The 21,715-nt window shown below is 42.6% G+C and overlaps 1 protein-coding gene and 1 pseudogene across 4 annotated transcripts in view; both read left to right on the top strand.

Moving 5' to 3' along the window:
• The window catches only part of SCARA3 (scavenger receptor class A member 3), a 76,331-nt gene that overhangs the window by 44,898 nt on the left and 9,718 nt on the right, over positions 1 to 21,715 (top strand). For 2 of the 4 annotated variants that reach the window (XM_077868744.1, XM_077868745.1), the window contains one exon: positions 2,179 to 4,914. The exons of the other annotated variants lie outside the window; for them this stretch is intronic. In XM_077868744.1, coding sequence (XP_077724870.1) covers positions 2,179 to 2,630 — 452 coding nt within the window. In that variant the 3' untranslated portion in view covers positions 2,631 to 4,914. Of the gene's footprint in view, positions 1 to 2,178; positions 4,915 to 21,715 lie in introns of those variants that run through there. 4 annotated transcript variants of the gene reach the window in all.
• LOC144296646 (U4 spliceosomal RNA) lies at positions 13,401 to 13,482 on the top strand (annotated as a pseudogene).

The raw sequence follows: 21,715 nt of genomic DNA, 5'->3' as shown, positions 1-21,715 counted from the left end.
CCGTGGCTTTGCCAGCTCCCGGCAAGTCCTGCCAGGCCCTGTACCAGGTGGTTCTGGCTGCCTCGCTGCGGGGTGCGGTGAGGGGCTGGGGGAGGCCCTCTGAGGACCGAAGAGCGGATCCTGCCTCCCGGCTGCTCCCAGGCCAGGTCCCCTCCGCAGCCAGCCAGCCCGGTGACGGAATCCAGCCTGTGCAGCTGGCAGGCCACGTGAACCCAGCCCACACAGGGCCGCAGCCCCCCGTGTGGGGGAAGTGGGCAGGGGCAGGCGGGGGCAGGGGATGGCTGGAAGGTTTTTATTGGCCCTCAGGGGGGCTGACTCTGTCTGGGCTCCAGTTCCCAGTTTAGATCCCAGTTTCGATCTTAAGAGGCTGGTATTCACCGACACTGTTCCATAGAAACACCGGGAGGCAGACACAGGGAGCAGCAGGGGTGGGGAGCACTGAGGGGGTGGGGAGGGTGGGCAGCAGGGAGCACCAGCCAGGAGTAAGAGCAGTGGCATCTTCGTTAGCTGGGGAGGAGGCCCTGACGCCGCAGACCTGGGTCACGGCCACTGGCAGGGCTCCCAGCTCCCAGCTGCAGGCTCCCTCCTCCCCGAGAGGCCTACCTGGGTTCTGGTTTCCGCTCAGGGGCCCCTGAGGATACTGCTTCACCTCCCTGGGCTTTCGTCGCCTCCTCCGTGAAATGTAGGAGTTGGACTGGCCCCCACCTCGCTCGAAAATGCTGCAAGTCTTTCACAAGAGGAATGATGTAGCCACAGAATTCTCAGGGAGAGCTGAGTATGGGCATTAGAATTCATCCCTCAGGCCAGCCCTCGGCCTGCTGCTCCCACCACCCCTACCCAGTGTCCTTTGCAGAGACCACTAAAGAAAGCCAGGTATTCGCTGGGCCTTTGCTGCATGATCCTCACGAGGCCGGGGGGTCCTCTTTGCTCCATGCTCCGGGCATTCAGGGATGCCTTGGGCAGAGTGATGGCCACACTCTGCTTTGTATCCTCAGAGTTGGCACAGTTCGGGAGGTGGTGACCCTGAGACTTACATAGTGAGAAGGGTGTTACGGTCATCTGGCTTGGGAGCTGACCTGGGCTCTTTAGGGACAGACCACATCTTCATCTCAGCATCTGCCCCAGGCACTAGGCCAGAGCCCGGTGGGAGCAGGGGGGTCCACAGCTGTTGGTGAGCTTTCCCTGCCATGTGCCAGGCTCCCTGCCCAGGGCAGGGGATGTGAGCTGTGGTCCTTACTCTCTTCCGGGGTTCCACAGTCTATCAGGGTTCACCAGATAGGCACCACAGGTTTGCTTTCACTGTACCATGGCTTTTTTTTCTACATGTCACCTGAAAGATTCAGCAAGTAGTAGCCGCAGAAGCTTAGAGAATAGGTGGGGGTAGTCAGGGTGGGCCTCCTGGAGGAGCTGTCCTTTCTCTGGGCTGTTGTGCCCCATGCACTAATCCTGGGAGGGGTCTGCTTCTCGTGCCTCACTTTTTTGGTGTTCTGACCTATGTCACCTGACTCCATCTCCTGTCCCAGATGCCTGACTGTCAGGGGCAGAGCCTGGGGTTGAGACATCAGTGGGGAGGGGGGTTGTATCAAAGACCATGAGGGGTGCCTGGGTGGCTCAGTGGTTTAGCATTTGCCTTTGGCTCAGGTCATGATCCCAAGGTCCTGGGATCGAGTCCTGTATCGGGCTCCTACTTCTCCCTCTGCCTATGTCTCTGCCTCTCTCTGTGTCTCTCATGAATAAATAAATAAAATCTTTAAAAAATCACGAGGAGGTGTAGAAGGCCAGGCGGCCTCCAGACCTGGACAGACAGTCCCGGGACACTCTTGGCCTTTTCCCAGAGCTGTCTAGTTCTCTTAGTTCCCAAACTGAGCCCTGAGGTCAGAACGATGAATTCCCACTGCACACCAGGCCTCATGCCAGACACTTCTATGCCTTGTCTCTGAATCCCCGCTAGCCTGCCGGTGAGTCTTCTCATCCCCATGTCACAGGGGGTACAGCTGACTTAGAGTCACTTAATCAGCCCGAGCTTCCAGAGACTGCAGTTGGCAGATCTGGCATTGGTGTCTGGCTGACCCTTGGGCCTGTCCCAGTGGCCTGTGTTGCCACACCTACTCCGTGGGCAAGCCTCATGAGACCCGTCCCCTCGTGGACTGACTTCTTCCCTCTCTTCTTTGGCCCTAGGTGCTCCTGGCCCTCCAGGACCAAGAGGACTCAAAGGAGACTTGGGCGTGAAAGGGCCCGTTGGCAGCAGAGGACCAAAAGGAGACCCAGGCAGCTTGGGCCCCCCAGGCCCCCAGGGTCCTCAGGGGCAACCTGGAGACCCAGGACCTGTGGGAGAAAGGGGGCCGGTTGGCCTTCGAGGTTTCCCAGGTCTCAAGGGATCAAAGGGCAGCTATGGAAGTGGAGGCGCAAGAGGACAGCCAGGCCCTAAGGGAGACGTGGGGCCCCCAGGGCCAGAGGGGCCCCCAGGGTCTCCAGGGCCCCCAGGGCCTCAGGGAAAACCAGGGATTGCTGGGAAGACAGGGTCACCGGGCCAGCGGGGGCCTGTGGGGCTGAAGGGTGAACCAGGGATTCAGGGGCCCCCTGGACTCCCAGGGCCCCCAGGCCCACCAGGAAGCCAGAGTCACTACTAAGGGCCCCAGTCCCAGACACTGCTACACAGAATGCTGGGAAGGGCCTTGGGGCAGAGCCGGCCACCCAGAGAGCCACACCTACAGACACTTGTGGCCCTTTGATCCCAAGGGGCTGCCTCCCGGCCTGCCCATGCACCTCCGGGCCCCCCAGTACTGACTGTACCATAGAAAGCAGCCCCTCACACACACACGCACACGTACACGCATTTCCCTGCTGGCCAGGGGGGCCAGCCGGGTTTCTCTGGCTGGGCAGGAAGAGACCCCCGTCTCCTGTGACTGAGCCTGCCAGGGAGGTGGCTACCTTGGGAGGAAGGTCTTGAGTCTGTTTCTGAATTGCTGACCAACTCTGCTTTGCAGCATCTTCAGAACCAACCTAGCCAGAAGTTGCCTTTGGTCAAAAAGACCCAGGAAAACCCGCAGGGGATGTGGTTCGAACTCTAGGGACAAGGTGGATGTGACCACCCAAACACTCTCGTCACGACCATGGGAAGAGTCCCAGGAGCTGCCCCTGCCTCACGCGGACAGAGTGACTCCATGTGTGCCACCATTCTCAGGCTCTGGGCCCGGTGCTCCCAGGAGCTCAGCAATTTTTTTCACGTCTTCAAAAAATTCCTCACTTCTTCATCCTGGCCACCTTCTCTCAGGAGCATCCAGGAGGAAATGCAAGAAGGAGTCTCGTCTGCACAGGAAGGCTATCTAGGCCCCAGAACATTCTCCCAGAGCGGTGCCCAGCAGCTGGGACACTGGTGGAAGGGAGGCAGAGGCAAGTGTGAAGAGGCCGCGGTCACTGGGCCACAAGGGCCACCGGGAAATTCCCCCAGCGAGGTGAAGGCCGCCCACAGGCTCAACTGGTTCCAAAGATTCTGACCACCCAGGGCTGGGGGCCTGGAGCCGCCTCCTCCCTGGCCCCCTCCTCCTTCCCAAAGCCTTAATGCCAGCTCCTCCTTCTAACAGGTGTGCAACTGGTTTGCACTCCCACCTGTCCTCCCCCTCCCCCGCCACCACTGCCATGTAATTCTGTTGACATGATATCATGCGACATAGTAGTAATGACTCAGTAAAGAGCTATTTCCAGGAGGGAGGTGTCTTCTGGTCCTTTTGGCCCAGCCAGGGGCATAGCTTAGCCTTTTGGGGTTCTGCTCGCCTGGCCTTTGACGGGGAACCAGTGGACGAGGGGTCCCCTGGATACTCACTGTGGAGTTTGGGGTTAACCCTCTGGCCCTCGATCTAGAAACACTGAGCCCTGCCAGGAACTCACAGTGGTCTTGTCGGGGCCAGGGACCAAGAGCAGGAGAGGGAATTCCCCTTCAGGAGCAGGAGCCCGGGGAGAAACAAGGTGAGCTTTCTTATTGTTGCAGCAGGATAAAACGGGTCCCGGACACCTGAGGGGTCCCTTCCCGAGGCTGCCTCTAAGACGAGCAGATAAAAGGGAAAAGGAGGAAGAGACCAGGCTAGATCCTCCCCCACAAGGCCTGGCTCTCCAGGATCCAGCAGAGGACAGCTGGGGACCCCCCCTCCGTGAATCAGCCAAGCCCGCCCCAGGAAGCTGGAGTGTGTGAGGGGGCTCTGTCCTCGGGGGCTGGCTTCTACAGCCACTCGGGCTGTTATAACAGAATACCACAGATCGATGACTCATGAACAACAGAAATTTCTCTCTCATGGTTCCGGAGGCTGGAAGTCCATGATCAAGGTGCCAGCAGATTTAGGGTCTGGCAGAGACCACCTCCTGGTTTGTAGATGGCCATACTCTCACTGTGCCCTCACATGGCAGGAAGGGGGGGGGTCACTTTTATAAAGTCACAAATCCCATCCATGAGGGCTCCATCCTGAAGAACTAAACACCTTCCAAAGGCTGCCACCTCCTAATTATCGTCGCACTGGGGGTTAAGAATTTCAACATAGAAGTTTGGGGGAGACACAAATATTCAGTCTATGGTAGCATAGTATGTTCATTTGCTAGCAAAACATGGCCTGGTTCAAGTCCTATGCCCTGTTTTGCTTCTGTATTTTGTATTTTTGTATTTTGTACTTTCTCCCTAGAAACAAAACCAATAGACTGTACAGTAGTCCCCCATTATCTGTGAAGGATATGTTCCAAGACCCTCAGTGGATGCCTGAAACCACAGATAGTACTAAACCTTATATAGATTATGCTCCCCCCCCAAATATACATACCTATGATAAAGTTTAATTTATAACTTAGGCACAGTTAAGAGGTTAACAACAGCAATAATAAATAGAACAATTATAACAATATACTGTAATAAAAGTTGTATGAACGTGGTCTCTTTTTCTTTCTCTCAAAGTATCTTATTGCCCTGTACTCACCCTTCTTCTCGCAAGGATGTGAGATGATAAAATGCCTATGTGATGGGAGGAAGTGAGGTGAATGACGTAGGCGCTGTGACATAGGTGTTGAGCTACTATTGACCTTCCGCCTCTAGGTCAGAAGGAGGATCATCAGCTTCTGGACTGTGTTGACAGTGGTAATTATAACGTGGGAAGCAAAGTGCATATAAGGGCAGACAACTGTACACTTGTGTGTGTGTGCGTGTGTGTATATATATTAGGGCGTGGGGGAGTGGGTGGGCAGAGACAAATCCAGAATGAGAAGTCCCATGATCTGCTGTCTGCAAACTGTAGATGCAGGAGAATCAATGGTGTAGTTCTAGTCTGAGTCCAAAGACCTGGGAACCAGGAGAGACCGTAGTGTAGGTTCCAGTGCAAGGCAGGAGAAGACCAATGTTCTAGCTCACACGGTCAGGTAGAGAGAGAATTCTCTTCACCTTTTTGTTCTACTCTCTCGCCCTCAACAGATGGGTTGACACCTACTTGCTTTAGTGAAGGTGCTCTTCTTAATTCAATCTACCAATTCAAATGCTAATCTCTTCTGGAAACATCCTCACAGACACACCCATAGAAGTAGTGGTTAGCACAGAGGCCTTGTGCTGTGGGTCTCACCTCTAGGAGGGGAGGATGGCACATAAGGCACAGTGATAGCTCTCCCTCTCCTGCAGTGTGTGAGGTGGGCCAAGGGTGGGAGAAGAAGGAGTCCCCGGGAGCAAGTGTGGCAGGTGAGGCTGAGTAGGCCATGGAAGGTGTCACCCAGGCGGTGGCACGGAGATGGTGGGCCTTGAGGGAGGCAGCAAGGATGATCCAGTGGTGTCATTTTACAGCCTGGGTCCCCAAGAACACCTCTGGAAATTCAAGCTAATCACTGTCCAGGGTGGGGTTGACGGCATGGCTGGCAGGGCCGTGTTGAGACACACCAACATGAGCCAAGAGCCCAGAGAGCTGGGCTTGGCAAGCAGGAGCTGGAGGAGCCCAAGCTGGAGGGCAAGCCAGTGTCCTGGAGTTAAAATCCAGAAAAGTTAGATCTGCGATCAATTCCAAGGGATGAGTTGGGGTCCAGAATGAGAGACAAGGCTGCAGGGATCAAAAACTGAGCGATTTGAGAGCATAAAAGCAAACACGTAAGAAAAGCTCATGTGTCCTGGACAGTTGGCACCAGCATCCCTGGCTCTGTGGTTTGGAGGGGGGTCAGCTTGATCCACAGGCAAGGGTGAGGTAGTCACCTGGAGCCCACCTGTGCAGTCACACAGCCCTCCACACACACACACCCAGGTTGACACCTCCACTTTCCCTGGTCCCAGAAGTCCTCTCAAGGAAGTAAAAGAGGGGGGATTTAAGATGTGGGCACAGCAGGCAATATCAGCACTACAGACGCTTAAGACCAGCTACCCATGGGAAGCTGCCAGCATCCCAGTCTCCTGTCTTCACTGCAGAGGATGATGGTCTCTCAGTGGCCACTGATTTCTCTTCTCGGCTCCCCTCTGTCTCCTTTCTCCTGACCAGCATCTTCTATTTGTGTAAGGCACAGCTTAACAGGGCTACTGCTTTCCACCCAAAGACTAGTCTTCAGTTTCTAATCCCCAGCCCTAGGAGAGTCATCAAATTGCTAACCCTGGCGCTTAGTCCAAGGTCTACCCCAATCCCATGGGCTAGGACCACACAGGGAGGGGGTCATGTGGTAAAATTAGAGGCATAAGAGCAAGACTGACTGAGTGAAGCTGGCCATGAACACTGCAGTTGACAGTAAAGGAATAAGAGAATTACAACGACAATAATAAAAGTAGACACGGGTGGGGGACTTATTGTGCAACAGAATCCCACTCGAAGGGCTTTGCATATAATAACACATCTAAACCTCACTACAGTTTATAATGTAGCTCTTCTGTCCATGTGTACTATCATCATTCCCTCTTTACAGGTGGGAAAACTGAGGTTTAGAGAGATTAACTTCCCAAAGTCATATAGATGATGAGTTTTTAGGTGTACTTATATTGAAACTCAGCGTTGGGACACCTGGGTGGCTCAGTGGTTGAGCGTCTGCCTTTGGCTCAGGGTGTGATCCTGGGATCCTGGGATTGAGTCCCGCATCAGGCTCGCCACAGGGAGCCTGCTTCTCCCTCTGCCTATGTCTCTGTGTCTCTCATGAATAAATAAATAAAATCTTAAAAAAAAAAAAGAAAGAAAAAGAAACTCAGCCTTGGGCAAGTTACCCTCTCTGTGCTTCTGTTCCCTTCCCTGTAAAATGGGAGTTATAATTGCACCTACCTCCTGACCTCCTGAGGTCATTGAGTGGGTTAAGTAAAAGGATACTGTAAAAGAACAAAAAACAAAAAAACAAAAATACAGCTGACTGAATTTGAAGATCTAATTGGCTTAATTAAATGATTCATGAAACCAGCAGCATCCCCTCTAGTAAATAGGGAAGCACTCGGAGGAGTCGTACAAAATGGAAAGTTTTGTAGGAAGGAGGGTGAGGCAAAAAAATTATAAGCAAAAGAAAAGGAAGGATTATTTCAGGCAAAATCCCCTTCCCATGCTGGGAAGGGTAGGGGGTGGGGGTTATTATGCAGATGACCCCATCTTCCTTTGAGGGAGGGAGAAGGCCCCACAAATGACCTCACTGAGGCTCATCAGAAAATGCCTGATGGACAGGTTAAGCCTTACATTTCTAGGGGCGATTGAAACTACAATTAGGTTAGATATTCAGCCCAGGTTTGATGGCCTGACCTGGCCCAACTAGCACCACCATTTGGGACCTGGGGTTTTCTTTTTAACAATGCACTTGGCCAATTGCTGGCTACATTAGTCAGCTCAGGCTGCCATAACAAAGTACCACAGGCCAGGTGGCTCAACCAATAAAAATTAATTTTCTCGGGGTTCTAGAGGCTAGGAAGTCCAAGAGCAAGATGCCAGCTCTTCCTCACTTGCAGATGGCTGCCTTCTTGCTGTGTCCCCACCTGGTTCTGGGATGGGGGAGGGGAGAGAAGCATCAGAGGAGGAGGAACGGAGTGAGAGAAAGCATCCTTCTCCTTTTCTTATAAGGCCACAGTCCTAACAGATTAGAGCCCCATCCTTATAATCTCTTTTAACCTCAGTTACCTCCTAGTATCCTATCTCCAGATAAGTCACACTGGGGGTTAAGGCTTCAGCCTGTGGATTTTGTGTAGTCACAGTTCAGACTGTAGTACATGGCAGTGGTGATTATGCCATTAGCAGCCGTTACCATGAGGGTCGTTATGCAAATCCAGAGCTTCTTGAATGGCAGTGGCACTCAACCCTGTCCTCTGCGGACAACTGGCCAGAACTCCAGCCCCTGCAACTCCCACTCCCACATTCTCTGCATTGTTAGGTCCAAGAGTGAGCTGGTGAGTCACCAGGCTCAGCCTCTCTACTTCACATGGCAAAAAGCAAAGGCTGAGACAGGTCAGGAGTTTGTCACCCATCTGGGATTAGAACTCAGGTCTCTCGGGTCCTGGTCCCCACAACCTCTCACATTTCTGGTTGTGCTACAACTCTACTCAGGCCACTTTGCTGATGGTCACAACCATTGGGCAGCGCCTGATGCACATTCTCCAGAAAGTACCCCCAGTCCCTCTCTCTTATCAAATGGCCCCTCCTACTAATGTGACTCTTCAGAGTGTCCAGACTCTTCAGAGTGTCCAGACCATTTTAGGTGTTGCTGGAAAGCTGACCGTGGGTGTTGGTGGGGAGGGCAGCTGGAACCATAAAGTGTGTAACAACACTATGAATCAGTACAGTGTTCTGTGCAAAATCTGTGTGAGATGGATCCACCCACATCACAGTGGGATGATTGGATGGGCTCCATGACGGAGTTCCTTCATGGACATGGAACTGGAGCAGGTCACGCTTCTGCCCTGCTGGGCCTCCTATTCCTGTGGGACTGCAGGCTGACACTGCCCCTCTCTGACTTTTGGGTTCTCTGCTAGGAAACAAAGAGAGTGGCCCAGTCTTAACACCATCAGGGAGCCACCTGGAATGTGCCATATTTATCTTGCCATCCTAGCCAAGTGTTCTTCCTCCTGCCCTGCTTGATTGCTTTCCTAGAACTTGCCATGGCTAAGGCATTCTTTTTTTTTTTATAGTTTTTTTTATAAGATTTTATTTATTTATTCATGAGAGACACACACACACACAGAGAAAGAGGCAGAGAGAGAGGCAGAGACACAGGCAGAGGGAGAAGCAGGCTCCATGCAGGGAGCCTGACGTGGGACTCGATCCTGAGACTCCAGGATCACATTCTGGGCCAAAGGCAGATGCTAAACTGCTGAGCCACCCAGGGATCCCCGGGCTAAGGCATTCAGGTCTGAACTCAGACTAAGGGGTGATAGCCTGCAAGATTTCAGTCACTGGATAAGACTCATGGCCTTTGCCGGCAGGTTATTTTAATCTCCACCAGATTTATAAAGCCGTGAAGAAACTTCTGGGCTTCCTCCTAAGGAGAGCAAAGGGGCTTCCTAGAGGCCACAGGACAGGGATATGTCTAAAAACCCCAGGCCTGCCCACCATTCCTCCCCTGGCCACCTCACTGCCCCTCCAGCTAGGGCAGGACATGGCCCGGAGCAGTGTGTCCAGACCTTCCTCCAGGGCTGAGCTGGCAACGTGTGCTGTGCCAGCCTTGGACACACCTGTCAAAACAGAGCCGTAGGAGAGGCAAGCAGAGAGCTGACAAACATGGTCTGACCGCACCGTGCTTTCCAGCAGGGCCGGGCTGGGCTGGGAGGGAAGTGGCTGGACACACAAGCTACACACTGAGCAGCCTCGCAGGGGCTGGTTTGACCTGCAGAAGCATAGATTGTTTGTTTCCCTTGCCATCACCTGTCCAGTCCCTTTGTTTTCTTTTGGACACTTCAAAGTGCAAGGCTCTGTGTTTGATGTGGTAGGAGAAGCACAAAGATTAGGGCAGTGCTCTTAGCAGGCACAACCACCCAGGAGGCCATACAAATGCAGACTGCCAGCCTCCACACCACTGCTTCAGAATCACAGATGGGGTGGCCTAGGAGGATTGGGGGGGGGGGAATCCCAGGGAATTTTGATACCACCCCGCCCCCAATAAAATTTGAGAATCACAGGTGTAAGAGATATAGAAAGTGAACCATGTTTTGGTTTGTATTTTTAATTTGTGAATGGTATCTCATTCAATTCTCACAAACTAAAAGTATTTTCACTTTGTAGGTCAGAAAACAAGGCTGAGAAAAGTCAAGTAATTCACCCAAGGCCACACTGATGTTATGTGGATTTGAAGGATTTGGACCCAGAATTCATAGGAGTCAGCTACAGTGAGATACTTCTTACAGAATGGTAGGATTGGGAATTTAGTTGGGCCTGTGCTTTGCAGCTGAGAAAGCGGAGTTCTGCAGAAGCAGACTTGTTCAAGAACCCAGAGCGAGCTATTGACAAAGCAGTCAAAAGGCCCTGAAACTCAGGGCAGCCCAGCCTTTCTGTCCCAGCTGCTTTGTCACTAACATGTTGGGGCATTGGGAAGAGCAGTGCAGGAGTTAGAGGCGGAGCATGCTTTCTGCTGTGAAAGCTGGAGACTTTGCAAAGGAAGCCAGGTGCCTACCCTCAGCCAGGCCACCAACCTCCCTGTGGTCTTTTCCCTAAACCCAAGATCTCCAAAATGGGCACCCAATTAAATTCTCCAGTGTGAAGAACAAACTATTAAATATTAAAATATCTACTAATTGTGTTTTATCTATACTAAGTCATACTTCGTTTCCATGTAATCAGATCTGATATGAAGTCAGCCAGAGAGTTTGAAGTGACCAAGAATATGATTTGAAAATTAATTTATATTCACAATCTTTAATAATAAGCAATGCCCTAACTGCAATTATGCCTTGAGACATTAGCCAATATTAGAAACATAAAAACAATGTATAAAATTTATTTACATATATTAGGGAATCTAAAAATTTCCCAATTTTTTTTTACTAAAGGGGTATGAAAAAAATATTTGAACACAACTGTCCTAAGTCAGTTCTGTTGCTTCTAACATTCTCTCTTGTGATAAAGCAGAGCTCCCAACTTGGAAAGAATCCCCATGTGATGATTTTAGATTTGTAGTCTAATGTTTCCTTCTTCTGAACTTCAAGAACTTCTGAGAAGCCTGATTGCTATTTACATTATCTTGTTCCCCATTATCCATCATTGTCCTTATTTCAGCTTCATAGAGCTCCCTTCATTCAGACATGGAAACATTTAAAAACTTAATAGGTAGTGTGGAGGTCCCACTGAAGTTGTTCACTCATTTGACAAATAGTTCTTGAGCTGCAACTAGCTGCCACATACTGTACTTGGTTTAAAAAAAAATGGTGAGCTCCAGATTCATTTTAGCTTCCTGCCCAGGAACACTTTCCAAACCACCTCACAGAGAAGCAGGGCCCGGGGCATCTGGGTGGCTCAGTGATTAAGCATCTATCTGCCTTTGGCTCAGGTCATGATCCCGGGGTCCTGGGATTGAGTTCTGCATCGGGCTTCCTGCTGGGAGCCTGCTTCTCCCTCTGCCTATGTCTCTGCCTCTCTCTGTGTGTCTCTCATGAAAAGTTAAACAAAATCTTTTAAAAAATTATTTTAAAAAATGAGAGAAGTAGGGCCCAGATCGTAGTGGTCTCACCAGGTGGAAGGAGTAGAGGCTGGACTTTGGGGCTGTCCAAGGCAATTGGAATTGGGGGCCAGACAGGGTACTGGGAAGGAGGAAGCTGTGCACTGAGTTCTTTTGAATGATTGGCTAAATGTGTAGGGAAAGAATTACAGGGTTCATGAGATGACTGTAAACTGATTTTAGACACACAGTAAGAAAGCCTTTCTTAATAATTGGTAGAATAAGTAAACAGAAAAATAGTAAGGATATAAAAAATTTGAACAATACTATCAACTAATTTGACCTAATGATAAGAGAAGACCACTGCACCCAACAACAGGTGAATATTCATTCTTTGCAAGGGCAGACAAAATATTTACCAAGATGAAGCATACTGTAAGCCGTAAAACAAATAACAAATTCAAAAGAATTAAAACCATTCAGAGTATATTCTCTGACCACATGGGATTAAATTAGAAATGAACATAGAAAGATATCTAAATCTCCAAATAAATAGAAACTACACAACACACTTTTAACTGCCCAGGAATCAAAGAAAAATATCACAAGAGAAATTAGAAAATATTTTGAACTTCATGAAAATGAAAACATAACATAAAAGAATTTGTGTGATATAACTAAAGCAGTGCTTGGAGGGAAACTTATAACATTAGATACTTACATTAGAAAAGAAGAAAGGTCTTGGGGTGCCTGGGTGGCTCAGTTGGGTAGGTGTCCACCTCTTGGTGTCAGCTCAGGTCTTGATCTCAGGGTCATGAGTTTAAACCTTGCATTGGGTTCCACAGTTAGCATGGAAACTACTTTAAAAAAAAAAAGAAAAGAAAAGAGGAAAGCTCTCTAACTTTCTAATCAATGATCTAACTTTGACCTTAAGAAACTAGAAAAAGAAAAGTAAATTAAGTCCAAAGTAAACAGAAGAAAAGAGATAATAAGGATAAAAAAATAAAAGAGAAAATTGAGAAAAGTTTATAAAACAAAAAAAATGGTTATTTGGGAAGATCAATAAATGGATAAGCCTCTAATCACACTGATCAGAAATAAGAGAAGACACAAATTATTAATATCAACAATGATAGTGAGGCTATCACTACAGATCCTAAAGACATTACAATAATAATGACACATTATAAACAATTTTAAGCCAATGTGAGCCAATAAAATAAAAACTTAGATGAAATAAACAGATCTCTTGAAAAACATGAACTACTACAGCTCACTCAAGAAGAAATTGATAATAATAAATGTGAATAACTCTGTTACTATTAAATAAATACAACTTTAGTTAAAAAGCTTTCACAAAGAAAACTCCAGACTCAGCTGAGCTCAATGATGAATTCTGCCAAAAATTTAAAGAAAAAATAATAAAAATTATACACAAACTCTTTCAGGAAATAGAAGAGGAGGAAACACTTGCTAACTCATTCTATCAGTCCAGCATAATCTTGATAACATAACCTAATACATATTACGGGAAAAGAAAATCCTTATAAGAAAAGGAAATGTCAGATACTTAGGATATAGAAGCATAATTTCTTAACAAAATTTTAGCAAATTGAACCCAACAATATATAAGAAGGATAATATATCATGAGTAAGTTTTATCTCAGGAATACAAAGTTGTTTCAACACTTAAAATCAAGATAATTCACCATATTAATAGAAAATAAGCCAATATGATCATCTCCATAGATGCAGAAAAAGCACTTGAAAAAATCCAAAATTCATTTATTAAAAAAAACCTCACACTACACTAGGAATAGAATGGATCTTTCTCAATCTGATAAAAAAAAATATCCAGCTTTGCGCAGTGGCAGTATCATAGCCAATGAGGCTTATCCGAGGCGCTATTATCGCTAATTGAAAACTGATAAATAAAGTTTCCTAAAACAAAGAAACAAACAACCTAGAGCTAACATCATATTTAATAATGAAAGACTTAATGCTTTCCCCTAAGATCTGAAAAGAATAAAAGATGTATGCTTTAACCACTTTGAATTAACCATGTGTTAAACTACTACAGCTCTTTTACTTCCTTTATTGCATCCAATGCATCCAATTGCATCCAATTGCAGGTTGAAATATCCAGGTTGAAAAGGAAAAAGTAACACTGTCTTTATTTAAGGACAGTTTGATTGTCTATGTAAAGAACACCAAGGATTTACCAAAAAGAAAAAAGTGATTCATAAAAATTATGAGTAAACAAAATTGCAGAATACAAGGTCAATATACAAATATCAATTGTATTTTTATATATTAACAAGGCACAATTAGAAATTGAAATAAAAAATAATAACACAATAGTATCAAAAATGTGAAATACTCAGTAATAAATTTGGCAAAATACATGTAAAACCTGAAATTTAGAAAATGGAAAATCACATAGCATTGCTGTGAGAACTTCAGGAAAACCTAAATAAATATAGATATATACAATGTTCATGGATCAGAAGACTCAATATTGTCTTTTACTCCATATGGCTATATAGAGTCAATGTAATCCTAACAAAAATCCCACGAGGAATTTTTAAAGAAATTGATAAACTTATTCTAAGATTTGTTTGGAAATGCAAAGGACCAAGAAAAGCCAAAACTATTTTTAAAAAGAACAAAATTGAGAGACTTATACTACCTGATTTCAAGACTTACAGAGCTATAGTAATCAAGATAATGTAGTATTTGTATAGAGATAGACTCATAGATCAATGGGACAGAATAGAAGGTTGAGAAATAGATCAACTTATATATTGTGTATTGACGTTCAGTAAGAGTGCCAAAGCAATTCAATGGAGAAAGGATAGTCTTTACAATAAATGGTACTGAAGCAATGCTATAATGATATACAAAATATGAATCTTGACCTTTATCTTAGAGCATACATAAAAATTAACTCAAAATGTATTACAGACCTAAATGTAAAAGCTAAAAATATAAAACATCAAAAAAGAACCATAGAAAAATCTTAGTAATAGTTGGGCAAAAAATTTCTTAAATATATTAAAAGCATGTCAACTTGTCAACATGTAAAAGCACATAAACATGGAGTGTAAAAGAGATTTTCATATAAATGAAGCTGAGTAATTTCATAGCCAGTAGACCTGCCCAAAAAAAATATTAATGGAAGATCTTTAGGCTGATCTTTACGCCAGTTAGAAACTTAAGTTCCACACACAACACCACCTTACCTGAGGAAGGATACCATAAGTGCTATGTATGTAAAATGCTTTTTATTTCTTGATTTATTTAAAATAAAATTTATTGTTAAAGGGAAAATCATCACAATGCATTGTGAAGTTATTTCAAACAAAAAGCAAAATGAGTCATTTAGTGGCACAATGAAGGGGAGGTAGATAAGTGGAAAGTTCTTACATGATATGTGAATGAAATAAATTAATTCAAGGTAGTCTATGATAAGTGAGGATGTGCATTGTAACTTTTATGGCAACCACTAAAAAATAAAAACAAGAGCTACAGCAGAAAAGCAAATAGAAGAGGTAAAATGAAATACTAAAAAAGACTTAATCTAAAAATAGATAGGAAAGAGGAGTTAATAAATAAAAAAATGGTAAATTTTAAAAATGAAAAGAAAGATATGCACTTAAATAAATTATATAATAATTACGTTAGATATGTGAATTAAACACTCAAATTAAAAGGCAGAGAATGTGGCAGCCCCAGTGGCCCAGCGGTTTAGCGCCAACTTCAGTCCAGAGTGTGATCCTGGGGACCCAGGATCAAGTCCCACGTCAGGCTTCCTGCATGGAGCCTGCTTCTCCCTCTGCCTGTGTCTCTGCCTCTCTCTCTCGCTGTGTGTCTGTCATGAATAAATAAATAAAATCTTTAAAAATAAAAGACAGAGAATGTCAGACTAGATTTTATTTTAAAGTAAGATCTAATGATACACTGTTTGAAAGAGATGGCTTCTAATGCCACACTTCTAAATAATTATAGGCCAGAGAAAAAAATCACAAAGAAAATTAGAAAATACTTTTAACTGATATTATAAATACATCATACCAAAAATATTTGGATGGAGATAAAGCAGTGCTTAGAGCTTTAAATCATTATATAAGAATAGAAAAACAATTTTTAAGTAATTAATTTATGTTTCTACCTTGAGAAGCTAGAAAACGAAAACAAGTGTAAGCACAAAATAAGATAAAGAAAGACAACAATAAATATTAAAGCCACAATCAATAAAAACAGACAAACAATAAGGAAAATTAACATGACCAAAAGTTAGTTCTTTGAAAATATGAATAAAATTGATACACTCTTACCTAAATTGATCAAGAGAAACAAAGGAAAAAGAAATAAATTAACAATATCAGACATGAAAGAAGGTACAAAGCAAGGATGTTGACTTACCATTTGCGTTCAACATTGTACTGGAGATCTTAGCCAGTGAAATAAGGCAAGCAGAGAAAATATAAAGAATAGGAAACTAGTAAAATTATCTCTATTTACAGACAAAAAAATGTGGAAATTCTTAAGGAATGTACTTTTAAAAAAAAAACTGTACTTTTACCAACACACAACTTATCAAAGTCAAAGAATACAAGAACAATACATAAAAATCAGTCATTTCTCTATATACCAGCTACAAAAAAATTGAAGAATGAAATTTTTAAAATAGCACAATACATCAAAGAACACAAAATAATCGGGAATAATTTTCACAAAATTTGTGTGAAATCTCTGCATATAATACTATAAAATGCTGCTGAGAGAAAATTTAAATGTCCAGAATAAATGGAAAGTATACATGTTCACAGATTGGAAGACTTAATATTGGACATTCTCCCCAATTAATCTATAATCAGTGCAATCCCAAACAAAGTTCTTGCATGTCTTTTTGTAAAAATTGAAAAGCAGATGCTAAAATGTAAATGGTGGGCACCTGGATGGCTCAGTTGGTTATGTATTGGACTCTTGTTTTCATCTCAGGTCATGCTATCAGAGTGATGAGATCAAGCCCAGCATCAGGCTCCACTGTCAGTGCATAGTCTGCTTGGGATTCTCTCCCTTTCCATCTCCTTCCTTCTCTGCCTGTTCTCCCAGTCATATGCACACCCCCTCCCAAATAAATAAATAAATAAATAAATAAATAAATAAAATCTTCAAAAATGTAAAATATATATAGTGATATAAGTGACATAGAATAGCAAAAAAGAAAAAAATTCTTGAAAAAAGAACCAATTTGGAGGACTTACATAGCTTGATTTCAGTGATTACTATGAAGATTTAGTATTCAAGACAGTATGATATTGGCACAAAGATGAACAGGCAAATGGAACAGAACAAAATCAGAAATGAGCTCAACAGTAGTCAATTGACTTTTTTTTTTTTTTTTTTTACAAAGAAGCCAAAAGAAATCAATGAGAAAAAGAAAGGTTCTTCAAAAATGGTGCTGGGACAATTGGATATTCATAGGAGGAAAATGTATCTTGACCCCCTAATTCAACTACACATAAAAATTAATTCAAGATAGATGAAGACCTAAATATAAATGTTAAAATTATAGCACTTTTTGAATAAAACACAGAAAAATACCTTCATGATATCTGGGTGGCAAAGATTTCTCAGTTAGAACAAGAAAGGCCTTAAACATAAAAAAAATTGATAAATTAAACTTCACAAAATTAAAATCTGCCCATTAAGAGATCTGGTTAAGTAAATGATTGGACATGTCACACATTGGGAGAAAATATTTGACAAATAATTTATAAATAAAATATATAAATATCTATTATAACTCAGTAATAGGAAGATAAATAACCCATAAAAGGTGAAATGTTTTAGCAGACTTTAAAAAAGACACTTGTGCATGACAAGATGTCAACATCATTAGTATTAAGGGAAATAGAAATTAAAACCACAATGAGATACCACCACAAACCTATTAGAATAGCTAAAATTAAGAAGACTGACCATCCCAAGTGTTGGTGATGATGTAGTGAGGATGCAACTCTCATATACTGCTGGTAGGAATATAAAATAATACAACCATTTTGGAAAATAGTTTGGTAGTTTCTTAAAAAGTTAAACATACATTTATCTTGAGGGTCAGCCATTCTACCCTTAGGAATATATTCAAAATAAATAAAAACATATATCAAAGAATACATTTATTCATAATAGTCCCAAAGTAAAAACAACCCAAATATCCATCATCAGGAGAGTGGATAAGTAAGTTGTGGTACATCCATACAATGGAATGCCAGTGGCACTGAAAAGGGAAATGTTAATGTTGGACACAAAATTATGAATGAATCTTAAAATCACTATGCTAAGTGTATATACACAAAAATAGGGTACATAGCATATGATTCCATTTATATGAAATTCCAGACCAGGAAAAACAAAGAAAAAATGATAGAAATAAAATTAGTGGTTACTGGGGCAGAAGTGGAGTATAATTGACTAGAAAGGAGCAAGAAAGTTTTCTGAGTTGATGGAATTATTCTGCATCTTGATTAGGGAGGGTGATTACACAGGTGTGTACGTTTGTCAAAATTTAAGAAATTACACACTTTACACACTTAAAATGTGTGCATTTTATTGCATGCAAATTATACACCAATAAAATTGATTTCAGAAAACAACTAGGATATCATATTTTATTCACTAGAAAAATTAAAGCTGAAAAGACTTAAATATCCAGCAATAGAATGTTCCTGTTGGGAGTGAAAATGGTAGAACATCTTTGGAAAACTAGTTTAGCAGATTCTTGTAAAGGTAAACATGCACTTACCCTATGACTCAACGCTTCCACCCCTAGGTATTTACCCAAGAGAGATAAAAACATATTCCACAAAAAGACTTGCACAAAAACATTCATAGCCGCTTTCATCATAATTTCCCCAAACTGGAAATAGCCCAAATATCCAGCAACAGAGGAATGGATAAATTGTATTTTCATGCAATGGAATATGAACTACTCCAAAGAAGAAAGAGAAGAAGGAGAGTAGGATGAGGTTGAAGAAGAAGAAAGAAAACAACAATCCAAAATACAAGCAATAGCATTAAAAAAAAAAAACCACTCTATTGAAGAAAAGCTACACACAAAAGAGTAGATATAGTATGATTCCATTTCTATTAAATTGTAGGAGATGCAAAGGTACTCTATGGTGCTAGAGATCAGAATAGTGGCAGCCTCAGGGTGTGCAAGGGAAGAGCAGGGATTGATGGAGAGCCTGAAGACAAGTTTCTCCCATGGAAATGGTCTGTCATTACAGCTGTGTGACTTACACAGATGTACACATTTGGGGAAACTCAACAAACAATATATGTAATCTGTGCATTCCACTGAAGGATTGTAAAAATAACACACAATTTAAAAAAATTATTTAAAAAATAGAAATTCACTTCCAAAAGCTCATGAGTCAAAAGAGAAATTATAGGGGCACTTGACTGGCTCAGTCAGTAGAACATGCAACTCTTGATCTTAGGGTTGTGAGTTCTGAGCCCCAAGTTGGGTGTGGAGCCTACTTAAAAAAAAACAAAGAAAAAAAGAAATTATAATAAAAATTACGTTGAAATAGACAAAGAAAATATTTTAAAGCTATTTTATAATGAAATATCTAAATCTCAGAAGTTGAGGAGTGTAGCCAAGGCAATACTTGAGGAGAATATTAATGGTCTGGTATACTTATATTAGAAAAACAAGAAAGGCTAAAACAAATGAACTACATGGCCCACTTGAAAAGTTTGAGGTACACCAGAATACACATCAAGAGGAAAGAAAGAGGGATCCCTGGGTGGCGCAGCGGTTTAGCGCCTGCCTTTGGCCCAGGGCGCGATCCTGGAGACCCGGGATCGAATCCCACATCGGGCTCCCGGTGCATGGAGCCTGCTTCTCCCTCTGCCTGTGTCTCTGCCTCTCTCTCTCTCTCTCTGTATGACTATCATAAATAAATAAAAATTAAAAAAAAATAAATAAAGTAATTAAAAAAAAAAAAGAGGAAAGAAAGAAATAATAAAGGCCCAGAATTAATGAAGTTAATGAAAAGGGAAAAAGAAGTTTTGAATGGTGAGGACTGACAAAGCCAAAAGTTGGTTCTTTTTAAAAAAAAAAAAAAATATATATATATATATATATATATATATATATATATATATAGAGAGAGAGAGAGAGAGAGAGAGAGGATTCTTTTAAAAGACTGATACAACTTATAAACTATAGACATTATTGATCAAGACAGATGAGAGAAAGTACCAATAAAAGATAATAGGAATAAAAAAGATGACATTAAACAGAAACGTTATGAACACTTAGTGCCAGTACCTTTGAAAACTCAGGTGGACCAACAAATCATAGGAAAATGTAAGTCATCAAAAATGACTCAAGAAATAGAAAACCTGAATATTCTGAAGCCATAGAGACATTGAATCTATGGTTTAAAATATCCTCACAAAGAAAACACCAGGCCCATGCAGAAATACTTATAGGCAAATTCTACCAAAACATTCAAAGAAGACAATTCTAATCCAACACAGACTCTTCCAGAGAAGAGATAAAATAGGGAGACTTCCCCAACTCTATTCCGTGAGGATAGAAAAGCTTGTTACCAGAATCAGAAAAGAAACAGATGAATAGATGCAGAAAAAGTGTTTCATAAATAAGGCATCCATTCATGACTTTTAAGAAATCTTATCAAACTAGTGCACTTTTTAAAAAAAGATTATTTATTTATTTATTTATTTATTTATTTATTTATTTATTTATTTATTTATTGAGACAGCACAAGTAGGGGGAGAGGGAGAAGGAAAGAGAGAAGCAGATTCCCCACTGATCAGGGAGCCTGACATGGGGCTTGACAAGGGCTCCATCCCAGGACCCTGAGATCATGACCTGAGCCAAAGGCAAATGCTAACTGACTGAGCCACCCAGATGCCTCAGACTTGGAATTTTTAAACCTAAAATGTATTATCTACCAAAAAAAATTCACAGCAAATACCTTTCATAAAGGTGAAAAATGGAAGCTGTTGCCTTTAAGAGAATCAGACATCGCATACCTTCTGATATGATGTAATAGACAGTACACAGCACCACCTATTAAGTCAAGTTGCCAAAATAAAGAAGGAAAAGAAAAGAAAATTGTCCCTAGTTGTAATCAAGCCTCTAGATCTATCTTACAGTCAATTTACAACACCTCCAAAGAGAGAAACATGTTAATGCCATCTTCATGATCTTGAGTTGTCAACCTAGAATGACTCATTTTTCAACAAATAAATGGCATGGGAAAAGTAGAGTAGAGGGAATGTTATAGATTAAAAGAGACTTAAAATTAATCTTCAAGTAAAAGTGTATTAAAGAGAGAGACTTAAATGTATCAACCAAGTGCAATTTTGAACTTTGGATTTTATTTCAAACAAATCAATTTATAAAGACATTTTTGAGAAAAATCATAGAAATTTGAACACAGATTTGTTATTAGATCATATTACGAAATTACTAAGTGTGATAATGTATTGATTACTTTTTTAAAAAAAACTTGTATATGTTAAAGATACATATCTTGAAATATTTAGAGCTGAAATGATTTAATGTCTGTGATTTGCTTTAAACACAAAGATAGACAAATCACATGAGATAGACAAAACAATTGGTAAAGCACTGATAATTATAAAATTGGGTGATGGGTGGTATATGGGCACACATTATTTAGTCTCTTTGCTTTGTTGGAAACCCTCTATAATAATAATTTAAATGACAAATAATAATGATGATGATAACAACAACAAATGTCATTTTAAAAAGAAAACAAAGGGGGATGCCTGGGTGGCTCAGCAGCCAAGCATCTGCCTTTGGCTCAGGGCATGATCCTGGGGTTCCGGAATTGAGTCCCACTTTGGGCTCCCTGTGAGGAGCCTGCTTCTCCCTCTGCCTATGTCTCTGCCTTCTCTCTGTGTCTCTCATGAATAAATAAATACATCTTTTTTAAAAAATAAAAATAAAACAAAGAAGGCAAGAGGCCCTCCTCCTCTTTTGCCATCATGCAGCCTCCCAGGGAGAGGCTGCTCGTTAAACTGTCTCCAGGTCACCTCCATGGTTTTTGCTTATATCATTTCTTCCTCCTAGAATTCCCTTTTTGCTTGTCTTTCCAGTCTT

This window comes from Canis aureus, chromosome 24 (genome assembly GCF_053574225.1).
Source record: "Canis aureus isolate CA01 chromosome 24, VMU_Caureus_v.1.0, whole genome shotgun sequence".
In the NCBI taxonomy this organism is placed as follows: domain Eukaryota; kingdom Metazoa; phylum Chordata; class Mammalia; order Carnivora; family Canidae; genus Canis; species Canis aureus.
This window is presented reverse-complemented; position numbering and strand designations above follow the sequence as displayed.